General features: G+C 40.1%; 4 protein-coding genes across 5 annotated transcripts in view; 1 reads left to right on the top strand and 3 right to left on the bottom strand.

Annotated features, from left to right (window-relative positions):
- Positions 1 to 3,144, bottom strand: part of zdhhc14 (zinc finger DHHC-type palmitoyltransferase 14) — a 34,018-nt gene extending 30,874 nt beyond the window's left edge. For both annotated transcript variants that reach the window (XM_016244314.1, XM_016244315.1), the window contains exon 1: positions 2,123 to 3,144. In XM_016244314.1, coding sequence (XP_016099800.1) covers positions 2,123 to 2,376 — 254 coding nt within the window. In that variant the 5' untranslated portion in view covers positions 2,377 to 3,144. The remainder of the gene's footprint in view (positions 1 to 2,122) is intronic.
- Positions 3,145 to 6,606: 3,462 nt separating this feature from the next.
- On the top strand, positions 6,607 to 15,887 carry tmem242 (transmembrane protein 242). Its single transcript, XM_016244313.1, has 4 exons — positions 6,607 to 6,733; positions 11,214 to 11,314; positions 13,765 to 13,902; positions 14,010 to 15,887. Exons 1-4 carry the CDS (start codon positions 6,661 to 6,663, stop codon positions 14,121 to 14,123), a joined length of 426 nt encoding a protein of 141 aa, XP_016099799.1. The 5' UTR covers positions 6,607 to 6,660; the 3' UTR covers positions 14,124 to 15,887.
- Positions 15,716 to 23,027, bottom strand: part of LOC107560194 (AT-rich interactive domain-containing protein 1B-like) — a gene marked incomplete at its 5' end in the record, with an annotated part of 126,212 nt that continues 118,900 nt past the window's right edge. The window contains one exon of the mRNA XM_016244306.1: positions 15,716 to 17,987. Coding sequence (XP_016099792.1) covers positions 16,236 to 17,987 — 1,752 coding nt within the window. The remainder of the gene's footprint in view (positions 17,988 to 23,027) is intronic.
- On the bottom strand, positions 17,907 to 20,420 carry LOC107560200 (AT-rich interactive domain-containing protein 1B-like). Its single transcript, XM_016244312.1, has 5 exons — positions 19,634 to 20,420; positions 19,419 to 19,538; positions 19,256 to 19,334; positions 18,377 to 19,142; positions 17,907 to 18,298 (listed from the first exon to the last, which is right to left on the bottom strand). The coding sequence occupies exons 1-5, from the start codon at positions 19,744 to 19,746 to the stop codon at positions 18,066 to 18,068; spliced, it is 1,311 nt and encodes a 436-aa protein (XP_016099798.1). The 5' UTR covers positions 19,747 to 20,420; the 3' UTR covers positions 17,907 to 18,065.

Here is a 23,027-nt window from a genome sequence, read left to right as displayed (position 1 = left end):
AACTTTAACCCAACAGCTGGGTTAGTCCATATTTGACCCAATGTTGGGTTGGAATAACCCAGCATTTTTAGAGTGTAGTAAACATGATAATTTTATGATGCATTTATGTGCAGGGATACTAGAAAGAGGCGTGATATAACTCTCTGCAAACTAGTTTAAACTCTGCATACTGCTTTCATTTCACTTAGTCTTAGTGCTTGATCCATTTCCTGATTTTATTCCTGCTTATGATACACGAGCTGAATGCATTCAAAAGGGTGTTTTGCATTCAATCTAACCATCATTCTTTGCTTGAAATGATTTAGGAGTAAACATTTTGTGCTGAACTGCGCAACAAACCAACTGCCTTTCACCACTAATGTGTTTCTGTCTGTGGTTTCAGCTATCGGTGTTCAATGGATCACAAAACCTCTGTAATGACTTTATAATCGTTTCAAAAAGCACGACAAGACTAACCCTAGAGCAAAGAAAAATACAACTGTGGGCTGGGTCGTCACGTTGTTTCCTAGGAGACACAGGCTGTTCCAAAAGACCACAAAGATCGGGAAAGGGAAACCGTCGCCATGGAAACAAGTGCAGCACCACGACTATGTTTTGGAAGTTGTGGTATGGAATGTATGGGGCTCGGTGATGATGGGGGATGGGACACTGGAAAATCTCCGCTCCACACGTCCCCTTCTCCAAAGCAGCCGCCTAAGGATCACACTGAGAGATTCTCTAACAACCAGTGGAGGCTTACAGGCAAACATGCTTCGAGTAATGCAAAAAAAAACCAAAAAAGCGCTGAGCACAAGGCTCTCTTGTCTGAAGATCTTCGGAAATGTCAGGAATCCAAATGTTATCCGTCAATAGTTTCGACTCTGGCTTAGTTAAACTTCACCTAACTTAAAAACACAAGGGGTTCCTTGCAGCTGCAGTGTGTTGGAAGTTACGTGGACTGAAGTAATTCTATTACACCAGATTTACCACTTGTAAATGTCCTTCAGTCTTAGTGAGAGGGTCTAAATTACTGCACTGGCTTGAGTGGAACTGCACTTCAGGATCCCAGACCACATTCAATTGCTGCTCACTCAAATGTCCAGGTATAAATGAGGCACAGAACACGGCAACTCTTTATCAAGCGTAATCAAGAAGAGGGACCTACACAGAACTTTCAAAGCTAGTTATGGTCTCACAGATTTAAAAAAAATTGCTTGTGTTTGCATACACTAAAATATGCTGGGTCAAATATGGACTAACCCAACTGTTGGGTTAAATTTTGGTTACATTTTTAAATTAGCTTTTTAACCCAACAGTTGGGTTAGTCCATGTTTGACCCAACATTGGGTTGAAACAACCCAGCATTTTTTAGAGTATATTTACAACATTAATGTCTAGTGCATGAATGTGCGATAAAAGTCATAACATTTTGAAAGCACTATGCATGTTTGGACTTTATCATCTGTAATCATAATGACCACCTCAAACTCAAAAACAAAACAGTACTGTAGTGTACAGCGATGGTATCAGTTGGTAATATTGGTATTGAATGATTTCTGTATTCATACCCAGTGTTGGGGTACAAGTAACGCGAGTTACGTAATCAGATTAATTTTTTCAAGTAACTAGTAAAGTAATGCATTACTTTTTAATTTACAAGAGAATATCCAAGTTACTTTTTGAAATGAGTAACGCAAGTTACTTTTTTTTTTTTCAATTTATTGATTGACAGCTCTCCTGTCCCCATGTTGAGAGAAATCAGAAGATGTTACTGTAGTTCTAAAATAAATATGAATATGTATTAATTCATCTCACAAAAAAAAAAAACACACAGATTCAGTAGTGTAGTATTTTCTCATGGGACACTCCTAAAAATATAGCTTCTTGTTCACAGCAATGCCATTAAATAATCCTTTTGGGTTCCCCAAGGAACCATCTCTTGTTCGTGTGAATGACCTTTTTTGTTCCACTATAAAGAACCTTGTGTGCAACGCAGAGGTTCCATAGGTGTTCAAGGTTCTTCATTATCCCATAAACGCCAGAAAATAACCTTTATTTTTAAGCGTGTATGTGGCCTATAAACGTTTGTGCTAATGTCTAGAGTAGAGAGAAGACACTGAATCTACTGGTTCAATGTACTTACTCAAAGGCAAAGAAGAGGCCACTGGTCACCAAAATGAGAACCATTGTTAGATAGAAGACCCCAGTCTGCTTTGCCATCATGAGCCTGCCATTGCAGTAAAACTTATTTCGGCCAGGAAAAACCTGCCATTTCCTTTTGATCTTCTTCTTCTTGGTGTGTGGAGTGTCCATGGGTGAGGAGTTATGTGTGCAGATCTGATTGTACTGGCACTCTCGGATGGGCTCCTCTACCCCGAGATGCATGTTGCCCGTCATCTACCCACCAGCAATGAAAGACAACTTTAAAGCAACACAAGTGAATCAGAATTCAAACGTCCAAACGAGACAGCTGGATCTTGAAGAAACATCTCTGATCTGATGCAGGAAGCATTGCACAACCCAGGAACCATTTTCTTATCTCCATGTTTTATTGAAATCTTCAATGTTTTAAATGCATTGCGTTAGAAACGCCAACACGTGCATCCGAAACGATGGGAAAGCAGTAAGATCCGCGTGTTTGGTTTACATGTTTGTTTGGATAACTCCCTCATTGCAGATGTCTATCCTCAACACAACAGCACACAGAGGCATGTGGACATCATGCCCAGAAATCTCGCTTAGTCTGCTGGCGTCTTAAAAAGCTTGCAACTCCGCCAATGCGGTTCAGAAGCGCTCCGATGAAACCAAATCCACTCAAAACATTTGGACTATAACGTTAAGAACGTCCTTCCGATGTCCTCGTTAATCCCGTTCAGTGGGAGGCTTCAGTGCGCTAGACATCTAGTTCTGACGCCGCGTGCACAATAATGCAACAGCAAACAAACAGAGGCGGGTGTTTAATCATCTGTATCGATGATGAAGATGAAGGAGAGAGAGAGGAAGGATCGCTGTGCGCAGGAGTGGATCCCCGCGTGAACTGCACGAGCTCTTCTTCTTCTTTAGGTTTTGACTGCATGAGCTCACAACACACGATGACCCTATAAACAGCGGCGCCGTCTCAAATCACAGCCAGCTGTCTATGTAGACCAGTGTTGCCAACTCATTCTCAAAATCCCGTTCAGTGGGAGGCTTCAGTGCGCTAGACATCTAGTTCTGACGCCGCGTGCACAATAATGCAACAGCAAACAAACAGAGGCGGGTGTTTAATCATCTGTATCGATGATGAAGATGAAGGAGAGAGAGGAAGGATCGCTGTGCGCAGGAGTGGATCCCCGCGTGAACTGCACGAGCTCTTCTTCTTCTTTAGGTTTTGACTGCATGAGCTCACAACACACGATGACCCTATAAACAGCGGCGCCGTCTCAAATCACAGCCAGCTGTCTATGTAGACCAGTGTTGCCAACTCATTCTCAGGGGAAGTTGCTAAAGGAGGGTTGAGTTGTTGCTAAAAGTTGCTAAATTACGTTGTGATGACATTGCGTGATGACGTCATTACGTAACCACTATGCAAAATTGTCAAATCTCAGCAAAAACACACATATATATATATATTATATATGTTAATTTAGAGTTGCTCGTAGCAATATAAATGCACAATATAATATTAAAATATAAAGAACTATTTTTAAATTCATTGAATTATCGAAAACGTACACATTTTTGAACGATTACAATTTAAGTTGTATACTTTAAAGCGGTTTATTAGTAGTTAGCTAGAATGCTGCACTCTAAGAAAAGTACAAAAAATCATGCACAGTCTACTGTGTTAATATGAAGGAATTTTCTGGATTTCTTTTTGTACCTGCATTTTTAATTACGCATTGTATTTTGTGTTTTCGGGGCACAAAACGGATAATGTCCTGGAAAGTTACTAGCACTTTTTCCATTTTTCTGCATATTTTTCTTACAGTGTACTAACTCATCAACATTCACAGGTACAAGCTACAAACAAAGTGTCTCATAAATGAAAAATAACAGTATTCAATTATTATTATTACTATTAAATTAAACAATTGCTAATAGCAGCTAACTTAGTTCCTGTAGCGTGTGTACTGCTAGGCATCTTTGGTTTCCTCTTTTTGTGTAGTTTCAATGGTAAATTGTGCCTTTTTATCGTTTGAGTCACTTATCAAAAGTTGCTAAAAGCTGCCAAATAAATTTCAAAACAAAGCTACATTTGTTGCTAGGTGCTTTTGGAAGAAAAAGTTGCTAAATCTAGCAACAGAATTGCTAAATTGGCAACACTGATGTAGACAGCATATTTGGGTGTGCTCAAAACAAAGTGCGTTACGGTTTAAAACGTAGTGATCTGTCAGTGAGCTGCAAAACTGGACCACGGTTTTTGGGAACCATATTTCAAAACCTATTTTTGAGCATGTCTCAAAAGAGTTAATTGCCAGCATGCACTCCTTTTAGGGGCATGCACTGTAAAAATAAATTCTGTAGTTTTTCCAAAATAATTTTGGCAGCTGTGGTTGCCAGAATAACTTCGTAAAAAATACAGGAAAAACAGTAAACACATTTACGGCCAAAAACTGTAAATTTTACAGTATGCAACTGTAATTTACAAACAAGAAAATCTGAATGTAAACCAGTAAATTCAACAATGCACACTGCTATTAAAATCTGTTTTGTACCTTTAACATACTGACAACCACCATAATAATGCAGGTGGTAAAAGAGAAAGCTACATGAAGAATCAAAGCTCATCACAAGTAGCTTTGCCACAAGCAGAAGTATATACTAATATATAGAAGGTGCACGAGTCATTCATGCAAACACAAAACACCATCATGGTAACACACATGATACTTAAATAATACATTCAACTTTCATTAAACAACAGAAGATGCAACATAAAGCCCAAATACACATAACTAATAACAAAAACTATTTAAAAAACATGATTATTTAAACAAAATACTTTCAAATGTGGAGTGTCATGCAGGGAATTCTGGGAATATCAGTTTACAGTTTTTGACTGTAAATTATACATTGATTTGTTATTTTTACTTCTAAAAACTGTCAAATTAACAGCATTTTACTGTAAAATTACATGAAATGTCTGGTTAGATATTTTACAGTTTTTCCCTGTATATAGTACGGGAACTTACTGTTAACCTATTAACAGTTTTTTTCCGTAGCGTTTTTACACAATTTTACAGTTAAAATTACACTTATTTTTACAGTGTGTCTTGCAAAGGTGGGTACACTTTTGACACAGACCAACTTTGTAAATGTGTCTCAAGACAGAGTGAACGAGTTGCCCGTGTAGACCGCATATTATCTGTGCTTATGTCGTAGCATCAATAAAAACACTAACAGATATCTCATAATGTTTTAAAATATTGTAATAATTAAATATAACATTTGAAACGACTGAATATACTGTAAATTATACATTGATTTGTTATTTTTACTTCTAAAAACTGTCAAATTAACAGCATTTTACTGTAAAATTACATGAAATGTCTGGTTAGGTATTTTACAGTTTTTCCCTGTATATCATACGGGAACTTACTGTTAACCTATTAACAGTTTTTTCCCGTAGCGTTTTGACCAAATTTTACAGTTAAAATTACACTTATTTTTACAGTGTGTCTTTCAAAAGTGGGTACACTTTTGACACAGACCAACTTTGTAAAAACAGCATTTTACTGTAAAATTACATGAAATGTCTGGTTAGGTATTTTACAGTTTTTCCCTGTATATCATACGGGAACTTACTGTTAACCTATTAACAGTTTTTTCCCGTAGCGTTTTGACCAAATTTTACAGTTAAAATTACACTTATTTTTACAGTGTGTCTTTCAAAAGTGGGTACACTTTTGACACAGACCAACTTTGTAAATGTGTCTCAAGACAGAGTGAACGAGTTGCCCGTGTAGACCGCATATTATCTGTGCTTATGTCGTAGCATCAATAAAAACACTAACAGATATCTCATAATGTTTTAAAATATTGTAATAATTAAATATAACATCTGAAACGACTGAATATTAAGAACTGACAGCTCTTCGTCTCTGTCTGGGATATGTTGTCTAGGTAGGCAGCTCACTCGATCTGATCAGTCCTCCCTCACCGACACATATCTGATTTCACTTTATTATGAGTTTGAAGATATTGTTTTATCATGGTGAAAAATAAAACACAGTACTGCGGATATCCGCACAACACAAACCCCGACAGTCTTATTGTTACTCTGCCATTATTTGGATTTGGTCTGATTTGATTCTTGTAATCACGTCGCAATTATAAATACACTTTAAGAGTATAACAGCAGACACGCTTATAATACCATTTATGCCCAGTTCTTTTTTTATTGAATCACTCAAATTCAACACTTTACAGCAGCCAGGGGGTGGACACTAAGAAAAAGAGATACAAAATTACGAAATAAAGAGAAAATAAAAATTAATTACATAGACACATGGAAATGTTTACATACATTAATACACTTAACAGCTTTCTTGTTTAACAAATTATAAATTGATTTGAGGTATTGTTTAACTTCTGATTTCAAAATGAGAAACAATGGTTTCCACTATTTCTCTCTGTATTATGAAGCGTTCCGCCTGACGTGTTTCCGCCGGATGTCTGTGTCAGTCGGACCCGTTCAAGATGTCAGTGGAGCAGGCGCGCGCGAGTGGGCCAGTCAGTGACACCGAAGACGACAAATCACACTTGATAAGAGGTTTGATGTGTTTTAATAGCATTTTCGACCATTGGTGCTTATGAATTAAGCTTTATGAATTGTCCGTCGATATTACTCATTTGGATAACTGACCTTATTCTGATTAATCATACATTAGAGCAGAAACCTAGACCTAAATGGTAAATGTCATGTAACAAAACCAGTCGTAAGGGCAATAATAATAAAAAAAAGAGTTTATTTTGAGTTTAAGCTGAATAAATAAGATTTCCATTGATGTATGGTTTTTAGGATAGGACAATATTAGATATTTTAATATCTGGAATCTGAGGGTGTAAGAAGAAAAAAAAATCAAAATATTGAGAAAATCGCCTTTAAACTAAAGTCGTCCAAATGAAGTCTTTAGCAATGCATATTACTAATCAGAAATTAAGTTTATATATATTTACGTTAGGAAGTTTACTAAATATCTTCATGGAACATGATCTTTGCTTAATATCCTAATGGTTTTTGGCATAAAAGAAAAATGGATCATTTCGGCCCATACGATGTATTGTTGGTTATTGCTACAAATATACCTGCGCGCAGGGCCGTTTTAACCATAGGGCTAGGCGGCGCTGAAGCCCCGGGGCCCGAGCAAGGAGGGGGCCCGTGATAGTCTGTGGAGTAGATTGACTGGAGCACCGATCGCCAAAGCCACCACGACCCCCATTTATTAGCGCTCTTATTTAGTTGAGCTTTTCCGTAAATGCCATGCATTACCATTTGAGATTGAAACGTAAAGTCTGAATTGGGTTTACCAATCAAATGCATTTATTCTATATTTGACTTTTGAAGATATGCGCAGGTATCTATCAGCTGCCCAGTATGTCTGCATTCGACTCGCTTCACTTTGCTCTGGAGGAATCTGGAAATGGTCGCGCAAAGAACAACATTCAATAAGTCAAAGTGTCAGCAATTCTAAAAGAGAGAGAAAAGAGAAAAACTTCAAATACAAACAACATAAAAAAACATGACAGCTATCAGGTTATTTGACTAAAGCTGATGATGGAGTGGAGGATGCTGGAACAGCACGTGAACCGGGCACACGGAGCAGATAAAAACAGTGTCATCGCCCACACCGATTTTAGGTTGGTTTGATTGTTAACTGGATTTATATTGTTTTTGTGTTTGCACAAACTATATTCATTTAAGGGTTGGGAGATAACCCGGTAGAAATATATCAATCGTTGATTGAAGCGCGTCATGATGTAGTCTAAGCTTATCATTTCAAGGCGTTTTAAGCAGGTTTTAAAACAAATGGTTTAAACTGTTCATGGACGTTACGCTGCGGGGCAGCACTCATTCTGGTAAATGCGTGCGTTAAAACGGTTTCTACCTGATACACACCTGCTCGTATTACAGACTAAACTTTCGCTCCTTGTGCCTAAACGCTCAAATACACATAGTTACGTGTCAAAATGCCCGTCTTTGCGAGTATCCTCGTAAACACACTTAAATGAATGTTAATAGTTAAAGATAAAGCATGTGTTAGGCTATATGAGATCCTATATAATCAGATATATGATGAGATCCTAAAAGAATATTCACCCAAAAATGAAGATACTGTCATCATATACTTACCCTCAAATTGTTCTGAACCTCTATGAATGTCCTTTTCCTCCTCAACATAAAAGAAGATATTTTGAAGAATGATCGTAACCAGTTTCTGGTCCCAACTGACTCCAATAGTGTTTTTTTTAGTGAGTAGTGAGGGCCCAGCAACTGTTTGGTTACCAATGTTGTTCCAAATATAATCTTTTGTGTTCAACAGCATGAAGGAGTCTCATACAGGTTTAGAACATCAACAGATTTTTCATTTTTGGGTGAACTATAACGCAGCCTAATATAGCTGCTGTTGCCATTTGTGTCATTAATGTAAACCAAACATCAGAAAGAAAATGACTTGCTGCCCTTGATTGAATCACTTTTGTAAAATAAATAAGAATGAATGTTTATTGAATTTATACAGTGAAGACTTTTCAGTCTATTTGCACATTTTCTTTATACAGTATATTTATTATTCAGTGCTTTGTTTTTCAAGTAGGCCGTTTTTTATGATCTTTGTTCTGTTGTGGCCTAATGTTTTTCAAGATGCACGTGTATATTTGTCTGATCTTTGATGGCGCTCAGCAGTGCAAAGTTGATTAAAATGTTGATTTAAGTAGCAAATGAGAATCGCTAAAATTAATGCATATATTGTGAGACAAACGTCTTTATGATTTTCAGTTTTGTTTAAGATAATTAAAACAACAGTTTTTAATTATCGAAAGAATATGTAAAAGTATGGTATTTGGGGTAAAAAGCGCCCCTGCTGTTGGGGCTAAAGGCGCACAGTAATTAACATGATAATTAATAGATGGCTGACTTTTCCATTTGTTGACATGACATTAGATTCAGATGGTAAATATCATATATTATGTTGGGTGTCCATATTAGAGATAATGTTTAGAATGAAACCATCATATTTAAAAACATGATATTAATCATATCATATAATAAAATATAATTTTTTGTTACTACTGTAAATATATATTCAATTATTATTGGATCTCCTTCAATACTTTCAGAATCTTTACTTATTAAAACGATTTATTTTTTATATGAACACATTTTAATGACAGCATATTTATTGGGGGGAAAAATAAATACTTTTATTTTTCAAAAAAAGCAGAAAATAGTACAAACTTTGCTAAAGTGATTATTTTGAACAAGTATTAACTTAGACATTATTTAAAAAAAACAACAACATTATTTTAGCTGAATTATTTGTATAAATACCGTGTGCCTTTTACCCCTCTTGCCACCTCATACATTTAAACGATTTTTAAACAATGCTTCTACTAAATACTGAGCAAAGGGTCTGAATACTTAGGACCATGTGATATTTCAGTTTTTCTTTTTTAATAAATCTGCAAAAATGTCAACAATTCTGTGTTTTTCTGTCAATATGGGGTGCTGTGTGTACATTAATGAGGAAAAAAAAATAACTTAAATGATTTTAGCAAATGGCTGCAATATTACAAAGAGTGAAAAATTTAAGGGGGTCTGAATACTTTCCGTACTCACTGTATATATATATATATATCATTATTGTGATGAGGCGGCCCTGCCTGCGCTATTTATGACTTTTTAGGTTTTGTGCTGCAGGGTCACAAATAATTTATGAAGACGGTTAAGTCCATATTCGCACATTCTACAATTCTGGTAACGTTACTTTTAATTAGCAAATAGCGTTGTACGATTCGTGAACAAATCTTTCTTGGAGTCGAATCTTTTTAGTGAGCCTGTTAACAAGCCAGAGGACCTTACGAGTCGAGCAATTATTAACTACTACTAACTACTAACTACTGCTACTAAAACTATAACTACTACTACTATAACAACTACTACTACTACTGTAACTACTACTGTAACTACTACTACTGTAACTACTACTACTACTATAACTACTACTACTACTACTACTACTGTAACTACTACTACTACTATTACTACTACTACTACTACTACTGTAACTACTACTACTGTAACTACTACTACTACTACTACTACTACTGTTACTACTACTACTACTACTGTAACTACTACTACTGTAACTACTACTACTACTACTACTACTAACTACTATTACTACTACTATAACTACAATAACTACTACTACTACTACTACTAACTACTACTACTAACTACTATTACTACTAACTACTACTACTAACTACTATTACTACTACTATAACTACAAATTCCAAATGTGCTGGAAATATGATTGAGTTCAGATAACAAATTAAACCTTTTCAATCAAATCAAACTTTTTTTTTGTTAGTGTTGTTGTTGGTAGTTAAAAAAAAACAATTTGCATTTAGGTATTGTGTTCATGAGGGCATTTTTATCCATTTAAAATGGTGTATTATCAGCATATTTTTAATGAATTCTTACAATGTTGTATTGTTTATATGATGCCAAATTCTAATAAATTCTAGGTAAGATTTTCAGTGGCTTTCTTTGCGCAATTGTTTAGTTAATTTCTGACTATGGTAACATTTACTCTCTCGTCAGGATCATGATAGTGTAACTCATCATTCAGCAATTAAATATGATTTTCTTAAAATTAATGATAGATCACAGAAGCATACCATCGATTAACATACTCAAACCTCTTTATACAGTACACTAAAATCAGTTTCTATGGTCCTCTGCTCTGTTTGCGCTCTATGCGTTTGTCATGGTGCTGTTACTTCATGTGGGCTGTAGAAGATGAATGCATGAGTCTGGCTCTGGACCGGCACTCTCTGCCAACAAACCCAAAATGTGCTGCAGTCAGTGTTAGTTAATGATGCCTCGAAGTATTTCACTAAATACAGCAGTGCAGTTGTAGTACATGATTCCTTCTGTTTTAACTCGGTCTTTAATCCAGTAGCTATATATAGTATATATTATTGTCCAGACAAATGTTCACCTCAGTCTGTTGTCTCTTATTCAGGTGGTGCTTTCCTCACTACTGTAGCCACAGCAGGTATGATTGCAGGGTTCGGTTGCACCCTTGCCGTGGCTAAGAAGAAGAGTCCTGAGTGGTTCAATAAGGTATCAAGCTTTTCTGCAATGCATTACTGACATTTAGTACTAACATGCATCAACTACACACTGAAAATCAACGGGTCTTCTTTTGGGGTTTCGTGAAAATAAGGATTTAAATGCCATATAAGTGAAGAAATTACAACAGCTGTTGTAAAATAATTTTGGTAACACTTTACTTAGTCTTTATGTATAATGCAATGGTTATTAAATGGTGTAATGCATTATAAGGTGCATTACAAGGCATAATTAATGCATTAAAACTACTTTTATAATGCATTGTACATAAAGGCATAATAAAAATATTATTATTATTATTAATAATAATGACTCACAGAATAAAAATAAACTTAATTTTTTTTTGTCAACTCAAGATTGTTCTAAAAAGTCTAAGTGAAAAGTGACGATCATAATGACGTGACAAAATAAATGCAAGAAAAATCTAATATTCTTCAACAGCAATATTAAATAATGCTACAAAAAATGTACATGTGAAATGGAAAGTGACCCTGTCCCAATTAAGTGGAGCAGAAATCACTTTCAATTGCAGTGTGAATGCAAAGAAAACAGATCTGAAACTTAGTTCAGAATGTGAGCAAATGGTTTTTTTTTCAGTCTCATTTAGTGTTATATTAGTCCTAGTCCTAAAGTATTTTGAAAATGTGCCATCATAGTGCTCCTCTGCTTACAGAAGTCGTTTTCTTCTTTCTCGGAAGTTGTTTTTGCTCTGGTTATTCATCTAATCAGTAGAGCATGGCAGGCTGATGTCTGCTAACTTCACAGAATTAGACATTGCGTAAATGCTGACATCGATTCCATTTTATGACTTGTTTTGAACATAAACTCAGAAATGAACAGAGGCCTCTTTGTTTTTTGTTTTTTTTTGCATTCCTATTTTAAGACCACTATCTCACATCAGTAAACACATGTCTTGCCAAAAATGCTTTTTAAGTGGCTAAATCCAATATGAGGTCAGTGACGCAGGTCTTGCCCGGTTCCTTTAATGACAAATCACTTGACTAGACCAGTTATGTCCTCTCAGGGCAGTGTCACTGTGGCACAGTATCAGCTTGTCCTGCAGAGTTTGTGATATGGACATGAATGATCTCTCAAAATGTGTAGCTTGTTGAGGATATGTGAGATATAATTTTTTCCCCAAAGTGATTAGACTTAGGCAGACATAATGACGTGACATTTAAATGCAAGAAAAATCTAATATTCTTCAACAGCAATATTAAATAATGCTACAAAAAATGTACATGTGAAATGGAAAGTGACCCTGTCCCAATTAAGTGGAGCAGAAATCACTTTCAATTGCAGTGTGAATGCAAAGAAAACAGATCTGAAACTTAGTTCAGAATGTGAGCAAATGGTTTTTTTTTCAGTCTCATTTAGTGTTATATTAGTCCTAGTCCTAAAGTATTTTGAAAATGTGCCATCATAGTGCTCCTCTGCTTACAGAAGTCGTTTTCTTCTTTCTCGGAAGTTGTTTTTGCTCTGGTTATTCATCTAATCAGTAGAGCATGGCAGGCTGATGTCTGCTAACTTCACAGAATTAGACATTGCGTAAATGCTGACATCGATTCCATTTTATGACTTGTTTTGAACATAAACTCAGAAATGAAGAGGTCTCTTTGTTTTTTGTTTTTTTTGCATTCCTATTTTAAGACCACTATCTCACATCAGTAAACACATGTCTTGCCAAAAATGCTTTTTAAGTGGCTAAATCCAATATGAGGTCAGTGACGCAGGTCTTGCCCGGTTCCTTTAATGACAAATCACTTGACTAGACCAGTTATGTCCTCTCAGGGCAGTGTCACTGTGGCACAGTATCAGCTTGTCCTGCAGAGTTTGTGATATGGACATGAATGATCTCTCAAAATGTGTAGCTTGTTGAGGATATGTGAGATATAATTTTTTCCCCAAAGTGATTAGACTTAGGCAGAAAGATTTTGCCAGGCAGACAGAAATCAAGTCATATATAGAGGTGCAGGAATATAATACAAATTTTTTATAATGTTTGTAAATGTTTTGCAATGTTTACCGGTATTTTACTTCATTTCAGAATATAATTAAATGCATACCTATGATACTTGTACACCAGTGCAAGTTTATCTGCTTGTTTGTTTTTTCCTCTGAAGAATCAGATTTTTTTTAACCTTTTATATTTTGGAGGGGGAATATTAAGTGTGGTTGCAGATGTTCAATGCTTTTTACTCCTGAAATCTGAGAAAAAAAATGGGGTTTTGTGAAGTCAAGATTAATCCAAAATTGACCCCATTTACTTTTTAATGCTGGTTTGGTTGTGAAAATTTAAACAGTGTCTGTTAATGCAGCAAATAAAAAAATGCATTATGATATACATTAATAGCTTGTAAGCGTAAACATACTGAACAAAATACTTTAGTACAATACGAGAACTGCAGTAAATGACCCTCTTTTTCTTTTGATGTGTTCAGGGTGTGATCGGAACTGCTGCGGTGCCAGAAAGCGGCGCGGCGTTAGCATTGCGGGCGTTGGGATGGGGTTCACTTTACGCCTGGTGTGGAGTTGGCCTCCTGAGCTTCACCGTTTGGAAGGCCCTGGGCATCCACAGCGTACGTACCTGCTTAAAGTGATGCTTTTAAATGCCATGTGCCCACTTGATCCATTTCTCACTATAATCTGCAACTGCTGTTTGATATATATAATTCCTCTATGGCAGCTGAAGGAATTTCGTCAGAAAATGCAGTCCATTTTTCCCGCCATCCCCAAAAATGAAGAGGCTCAAGAGAATTCTGCTCCATTTGACTGGAATTCCATCTTCGAGTCAAAATGAGAAGAATTTATAATCTATTATTAAAAACGGACAGCCTTAACTGACAGTCTGGGAAGAATATTTTTCAGCTTGGTCAAGTGTGAGCCAAAATCGGTCATTTTAGATCCAGCAACAAGTATCAAGTTTGTGGTCACAGCACTAGAGAATGCCTCATTGAAGGCCGAAAAGATTCAACTTGGTTGTCTGCCTTAACTTCTTGTGCCACACTGGAATTTACAAGGCCTGAGCCAAGAGACTTTGACAAGGGACTGAGGACAAAAACATGTGCCCTGCAGTGATTAAAGAAAAGCTGCAGAACGATGTTGTTAGTGTTTTCTGTGCATTGAGAGTAATCTGTAATCATGTAATCTGGTTAAAATGTATATGTGACAAGCAGCACAGAGCACTGGGTAGACAGGAAAATTTTTTTACCAATCATCCTTAACTTGCTTTTAAATAATACAATATTGAGGATATACATGGTTTGGTAACTTTTTTTGGCCACTCTGACAAAAAAATAACAACACTGAAAAACAACATTCACGGTGCTCGACCAAATTTCATGTACATTTACTTTTAACATGTGGAACATGTATAAAGACTTTATACTGAATAAACAATGGTCATCAAATCATATGGAGCAAAAAGAGCTTACATAAAGAGTTGTACATATTTTCTGTTAAAGTCATTTTGGGGTAACTTTCACATTGAATTACATTTATGCCATCGGACGTCTTTCAGTTAGCCTGTATTTTCCAAAATCTAAGGCCATTAGAGGGAGCCATTGCTATCTCTGTCACACAGAACTCCATTATAGGACACACAGGAAAGTCTCTGGGGGGCGTTCACACAGGACAAATGCTTGCATTAAAAACGAGAACTGAACAGGTGCGTTTATGCGTTCCCATATACAGTTGCTAATATACATGCTCGATCCACTGGAGATGCTTTTCCAGCACCCAAATTCACCTGACTGGTCCACTGTTGTAAAACCGACATGTTTTCTGCAGTGCAGCGTTTCAAAATATGCATTTCAACTTCAACGGCATCTTAGACCCCAAAAACAGCAAGGTGCATCACAATCACCGAATAATATCTGTTGTGCACGTATGACCAACAATTAAATAAAAATAGCGCAGATCAAATGCAAGAACCCACCCTGTGTGAATGGCCCCTTACACGTTTCAAGACTATCCTCACCTGAAAACAATGACTTAATATTTATTCGCAAAATGTCAATAGCATGTAGCATAAACTACTCACTTTGTATAATACCACATCTCTTGGAGGAAAAAAAAAATGTGAAAAGGGGCCCATTTAATGTACAGTTCCTATATACAAATCGACCCGTGGATATAGAATAGAGAAGAAGAGAAGAGGGGTAACCAAAGCACTTTGAGTTCGCCGTCAGAGAGAGGACCCTCTGTGGCTGCACTAATATGGAAGCGAGTCAGTTTGGAACCAACACTCGCTTGACCCTCAGATACTGGTGTGGTGAAACAGTGGTGGTCAGATCAGAACATTGCCTGTGGTCATTCACATTTCATTATCTCCCCTCTGAGCCAGCTAAATCTATTGCACAATGCTTTTTTTCAGAGCTGTATACATGTCTTAAAATCAGTGTTTTTTTGTTTTGTTTTGTTTTGTGTTTTTTTTGTTCTTTTATCGCAACACATTTCAAGAGAAATTCTATCTACAACATGTCTCACAATTTAAATAAATTTGCATTCCCCGAATAAACAAAGTCCCACAAGAAAATAAACGAAACACTGCATTAAAAACATTCTGAGAGCAAAATACTCTAAAAACTAACGGTATCAGATGCCAACTTTGGTTAAAACAAACGAAAGAAAATACATGGATGAAACAAAACGAAACAAAACAAAACAAAAAAAAAAGACCAAGTATTAAATATCCGTATTAAAATCATTTAAAAATCCAAAATGAAAACTGGGAAATGGGGCAGAGGAGCTATATATATTCTCTATATATTCATTTGTATGTAAAAACGATTGTGTTCTTTTCCTTAAATAAAAATATAACACCGACAGTTCTGTGTGATCTCTGTGGCTCAGCTCAGCCGTACTGTACGTTCCCATGATGGCACTCTAGGCTCCCGCTCCTTTGTGCCTGTCACGAGCGGCCGAGCTTAAACAGTACCTCACACAGGATGGCTGCCACGCCAGAGTTCAGCACAGAGGACAGCGAGATATCAAGAAGCCTGCTCTCGTAGAGCACGAACTCAGGTCTGTTCTCCTCCACCTGGGCCATGGCCAGCAGGGCTTTGACGGCCCGGCACATCATGTTGATGCTGGGCGGCTCGGGATGGGTGGGGTGTCCCATGTGCAAGAGACTGTGAGGGCTCTGCTGATACTGTGCCATGGAAATGCTGTCCTCTAGGAAGCTTATCAAGGCTCCCACGCTGCCCTTCTGCAGGGCAACGGCTCGGGCAGCTGTGGGGTCGCCCTGTGCAAGATTGGAGAGAATGGCTACGGCCATCTCGCGGCACACCTGACTCTTTCGCTCACCGACGTGCCGCACTAATGTGGCAAAGAGGCGCTCCTGTCTGCTAAAAGGAGGCGTGGCCAGCAGAAGGTCAACGTTAGAGTCTTGGATGCTCAGTTTGCACAGACACTCCAGCACCAGCCTCTGTGGTGTGAGCGAGGAGAAGCCATTTACTGTGCAAAAGGGGTCCTGGGCCTCCGCCGAAGGGCACACCATCCAGTGGAGTAGCCCGCCTAGAATTGGAAGGCAGATACTTTCCGGATAGATAGACAGGTCTAGCTGTCCTGAAATGTTGGCAAGGGTGACCAAGGTGTTCTCGCGCAAGGCACCAAGGCAGTCCCACCACCATTCGTCCTTGCTGCAAGCCAGACCTCGCTCTTCCTCTCGCTGGTAGGTCGGCAGCATCCTTTTCCTTTTAGGGTGCTCATGATGCAGAAGCACAAGTTTTCCGAGAATGAGCACTAAACCTGGGTGCTGAGCCAATTCACTGTCATTGGCCGGGACGAAGGAGAGTCCACGAATGATATTGGACACACAGATGCAGCGCTTGGCCAACTCATCCTGCCAGCTCTCGGCGACTGAAAGAGGTGCTTCATCCCAGCATCGGGGCTCATCCTCCAGCAAAGTAATGCTGCTCTGGTTCTCTCTGTTGCGGAAGGGGAATGATGTCTGGGTTTCACCTCCTGATAAGGACCCTGGACGAGAACTTAGCATGTCATCCACAGTGGCTGTCAAGTTCTCCTCTGAGGGCCCTGGAAGCTCTCTTTTCAGTTCCTCTTCCCTCCCATGCTCCTCTTCAACCGTTTCTTGTCCTGGTGCCTGTGAACCTTCCTGATACTCTAAGAGCTTCTGTTTTGCTTCTTCTTCCCTACGTTTCTTGAAATGGGTCTGGATGTGGGCAGTGGAGTCCCCTCCGCCTGCCTTCCAATGCAGAAGCCCGCTGGTGAACTCCCCGGCCAGGCCTAGCAGCTCTGATCGATCCTCCACACAATCAGCCACAGCCTCTCTCTCCTCAACTTTCACTGGGAGTTTGTCATACTTGCTGGCTTGCTTGGGTCTGGGCTCCACTGGAGGACATGGTTCTTTAGCAGTGTCGGCCTTACCCTCGGGAGAGTCTTCCCTTTTCTCCATATTGAGTGCTGCTGCTGAGCTGCTTGGCTGAGGTTTCTCAGGCTCCACATCTAATCTCCCCACATGTTCTGTACTGAATTGGCTTTTTAAGTCTTGATTGGAAGGTTGCTCTGTTTCTGTGGGCTCCGAACATGGACCAAGAAGAGTTTTCTGACCCTCTGTTCCAACTTCATATTCTTCAAGGATCCCAAAGATCTCTATTAAGCACCTTCTGAAATATTCCACAATGAGCTCCAAGAAACCGGGCATCTTGAAAAGGAAAAGACACAAAACCCAATACATTCATTATCAAAGTATATACACCTATCACTTCTTAGAAACTGCTATTTAATACGACCAAAAAAATGCAAAAGCAATAAGACTTTTACATTCATTTCCTAACCTCTGAACCCAAGCCTTACAGCCAATTAGTGCCTGATACACACTTACCTGAGACAGGCCAAAGGAAGACACTGTGTTGTCATCATAAAGCAAGATGTTTATAGTATCCAGGGCCCATGTGCTCTCAGCAAGCAAACCAGACTTCAGGGACATCATCACACGCCAAGCCTCTGGTGTGCCTTAAGATACATAAGCATGGTTATAACCTTGTCATAACCATACCATTCAAAAGTTATTACTGGAAGAGAGTTTCTTACCAATTTCTTTAGATGTTAACCTTCGGCGAGGTTTAAGCTGAGGCTGTGTAGCTTCCACAGAGTCCAGTGGATAAGTGACTTCCTGATGGATTGTCGGGAAGCCTTGCCCAGGAAGACCACTACTTTGAGAGCTTGGCATCGACCCTGGGCCACCCGGCTTTTGCATCTGTTTCATAGAGGCCATCATATGAGCCTTATTGGGTGACATAGAGCCACCCACAGACCGAGGGAATGGTGCAGGGCTTGGGACTCGAGAGATATGGTTTGGCATCGCTGGAGGAGATTGATAGGAAGAAGGTGGTTGCCGGCTAGCCATGGGGGGCATGGAGCTGGAAGAGGACAAAGAGTGTGGTGGGTAGGGGGATTGACGCTGACCAGGCCACTGACTGTCCTGACTAGCCCTAATTTCTGGATCATCTCCACGGCTCATGGAGGGGTAGGGGACCCCATGAGCCTGCCGGCTGGGGTAAGGGTAACTCATGTCATGCCTGGTGTGCCACATGTTCCCTTGAGGACCACCGCTGGAGTTGGAGGATGGGGGTGGTCCACCACTCATCATGCTGTGCTGAGGAGGTCCCTGCCCACCTGGCTGCATGCGATCACGTCCATATGGATAGGGGAATGGACTTTGCATGGGTCTGCGCTCTGGGTAACCATATTGGCTATACATGTCAGGCTGCTGGCCACCGTACTGCAAACCATAGGCTTCACTCTCATGGCGCTTAGCAGGAGGGCCATACATCCCTTCCCCAGGCCGCTTATAACCCTGTAAAAATAAATAAATAAAGTGTCTAATGTTAAAAATACAGCGGTAAACACCAATATTTACCACAATATTATCACAAAAGAGATGATATTTGATCACATTTGATGACTGACCTGCTGTTGGGGATACATCCCATGTGCGCCATATGGCATACTGTGAGTGTACTGCTGCCCATAGCCGTCATGTCCATGTCTATAGTAAAACAGAAATTACTATACTCTAGCTCCACACACCAAATACGTTCATATACACTAGTCAACTGCAATCACTTTATACCTCTGATGAGAGGCGTATCTATTGCCTGAGAACATGCTGGGATCACTATTGGAAGGCACCATGTTGTTCTGATTTCCAGGGGGAGCAATTCCCCCCTCTGGACCCATGACATGGTCTGGCCTGTGAACATAAACATTAAATAATGATGCAATGCTGATTTTGATTTCTGCGTTGTTTTTTTTCCAGTTCATGAACTGATGTTAAAGTGTTCCTACCTCTCAAAACCAGGGTTGTAGGGGTACTGGGGTCGTGGGCCCATACCCATCCCTGAGGGCGGTCCACGTGGATACATATCCTGCATGCCACTGCCTGGCATCTGCCCTGCCATGAAGGGCTCAGAGCCACCTGAAAACAAGTTAACACTTTAAACTGCACAGAAACAAAATATGCAGAACTAAAAACAACATGAAAGATTATTCACAAACATTGTAAAATATTTTATATTTCTTTGAAATATTCTTTGGGCATAACTTTTTTTATCCATTGGGTATTTTTTACATCATGAAAAGAAGTTGTTCCATATCAGAATGGAGCTAGACCTTTATCCCAGTTTGTAGTTGACTGCAGTGTTGTTATTGTCACCAAAACAAATGTATTTGTTGTAAACTGAAATAAAAATGAAATCTAACACAGATGGGAAAATGAAGCTGAACTACTGAACTATTTCCATGCCTTCATTACAAACTTTGAAAATTAATCTTTATTTGTAAAAAAAAAAAAAATGACGATACGTAAATTGTAATTTTGTCTGCTTTGCCCGTGAAATTAGTCATAGCCCACAGCTCAGCAGGGACATGCGTTTATCGCATGAATTAAAGACATGCAGTGTCTAAAATAAATGTGCACAGTTCAGCTGAATGATGGAAGTTTACTATGACTGTATACTTTGCACAATATTAACAAACTGTACACTGAAACAAAATAACCAGAACAACAATAACTGATAGAGCTTGTGGTTTATCTGTCAATCACATGCGCTCTCGGCCACTGATCTATGCTTGTGACGTTTTCTTTTATAATTATCATTGGCTGATAGAAATACCAAAAAAAAAAAAAAAAAAGTTATGAAAGTAGTTAACACTAGTGACTGACAGTGCATAATATAACAAGCATCATGATCTATTCGGTCGTGCACCGCTAAAAATTGTGGACAAGCCAGTTCCACCGTAAAATAACCTCTGAATCGTTTTTTTTAACTGATTCATTAAAACTATCTATCCGAATCAGGAAACTAATCCAACTTCTAATCACTTTTAGCGAGCATGAGGGAGGTGAATGGTAATATAAAAATATCAAATAAATAAAATCTTTTATTTCACAACTCTCGTAATTACGGCTTTTAGCGAGCATGAGGGAGGTGAATGGTGCTTCTCAAACGGAAGGGTGCATCCTAAAATTCAGATGATCAGACTCGTTCCCTCTCGAGCTTTCACGAGACATCATGGAGACATTTCTCCTTTATGGGAACTCCTTCCCTTCCAACCTTTCCTGAAGTCCTGTTGGCTCACGCCAGTCCAAATGACTTGCCAAATGTCGCGAAGTATGCAAATCGCATGCAATGCAACGCGACAATGCTCAGCTTCTCATGTCCCCCTTCCATGGAGGAGTGGAGAGCCGAGTGCAGATCCTGGAGCTAAGGGTTCTCATGTCGCTGCAGATGCCGCATGACCCACTGTCTAAAAATTGGGCAGCTCCCCGCCTGTTAGCGGCGTTCTGCCGTGTGCAAAGCACAATCACTGGCTCCTCACTCATTCACACGATACCAGCCCCTCATCAGCGGCTGCCGTGTTTGGAAGACACTGCTCTCTTATTCACACGAAACTAGCCCCTCATCAGCGGCTGCCGTGTTAGGAAGACACTCGGTAGAACGAGTCCCTCCAAGTGAGCTGGAGAGTGGGTTTTACAACCGCCATTTTATGGTGCCCAAGAGAGATACAGGATTCCACCCAATTCTAGATCTCAGGCCCATCAACAGAGCGCTCTGCAAGCGTGCATTCAGGATGATAAAACAGATCCTGGCGCGAATTCGCCCGGGGGTACTGGTTGCATCCGTGAATTTAAAGGACGCATTCACATACTTTCACATTCAGATAGCATCATTGACACTTTCTGAGATTTGCTTTCGAGGCACAGCGTACCAGTACTCTGTTCTCCCGTTTGGGCTGGCTTTGGCCCCGCGCACTTTCTCAAAGTGCATGAACGCAGCTCTCGCCCCCCTCAGATCGAGCGGGATGCGCGTTCTCAATTATTTGGATGACTGGCTGATCTTAGCTCTGTCACGGGACACACTATAGACAGCCATATAGACAAACTGTTTCGTCACTTGGAGTTCTTGGGGCTATGTGTGAATGTGCGTAAGAGCATTCTCGCCCCGAGTCAGTCTATAACGTATCTGAGAGTGTGCTTCAACTCGGTGGAGATGCGTGCTCGCCTCTCTCGGGAGCGCTCGGTGGCCATTTTTGTCTTCCCTGCACCATTTCAGACTGGGCAGCTCTGATCACTTGAAGTAATGTCAGAGGCTGCTGGGACTCATGGCAGCGGCAGCAGTATGTCATCTGGGTTTACTACACATGCGCTTATGGAGTTATGGCTGAACTCTCGAGCCCCTTGGACGGCGTGGACTTCGGACCGTTTGCGCATCGTGGTCTGCATCCGTGGCGCAAAGATCTCTTCAGCCGGGGGGTTCCCCTGGGCTTGATGACGTCACGTGTCGTGGTCACGACGGACGCGTCGACTCGCGGATGGGGAGCAGTGTGCGAGGGCATGCCGGCTTCAGGGCCGTGGGGCAGAAATGCTTTTGAGGAAGGGGATTCCTCAAGGGAAGTGGAGGCTGCATCCCAAGTTGATTCGGATGATTTGGACCCGCTACGGTAGAGCAGAGGTGGATCTGTTCGCCATGAGCGAGAATGCGCACTGCCCGCTGTTCTTCTCCTTGTCTCATTCTCGGCTGGAAGGGGACGCTCTGACATCGTACTGGCCAGCAGCCAGGCCGTATGCATTTCTCCGATCAAGATAATGCAGCTGGTGATATGCAAGATCAGGGAGGAGGAGGCTTTGGTGACACTCGTCGCCCCGAACTGGCCGAACCAGCCTTAGTTCCCGGACCTGACAAAGCTGCTGGTGGCACCACCCTGGCCGATCCCCATCAGGAAGGATCTGCCGTCTCAAACGAGCGGCTCGGTGTAGCACCCCAACCTGGAGTTATTGAGCCATCATGTGTGGCTGCTTCGGGGATATCAGAGGAGCTGACCGCCCTGCATTCTCGTGTGCTTGATACGCTCTCGGAGGCGCAGGTGCCCTCCACGAGACATTTCTATGCTCTAAAATGGGGAGTGTTTGTGGTGCCGTGATGTTCATATCGACTCGGCTGCTTGCTCCGTGTCGGATGTTCTGCGTTTTCTACAGTACAGGCTTGATAGTGGATGTCTACCATCAACACTGGCCGCTATTGCCTCGTTTCGTTCCCCGCTGGGCGGGCAATCGATCAGTAGTCATGCGCTGGTGGTGAGTGTTCTTAAGGGGGCGAGGAGATTGCATTTCCCACGTCCGCCTTCAGTTTCGTCCTGGGACCTAGAGGTGGTGTTAAGAGCTCTTTCACAACCACCATTC

This window comes from Sinocyclocheilus grahami, unplaced genomic scaffold (genome assembly GCF_001515645.1).
Source record: "Sinocyclocheilus grahami isolate Dianchi unplaced genomic scaffold, SAMN03320097.WGS_v1.1 scaffold714.1, whole genome shotgun sequence".
Classification (NCBI taxonomy): Eukaryota; Metazoa; Chordata; class Actinopteri; order Cypriniformes; family Cyprinidae; genus Sinocyclocheilus; species Sinocyclocheilus grahami.
The sequence above is the reverse complement of the archived record's forward strand: the minus strand, read 5'-3'. Positions and strand labels throughout refer to the sequence as shown.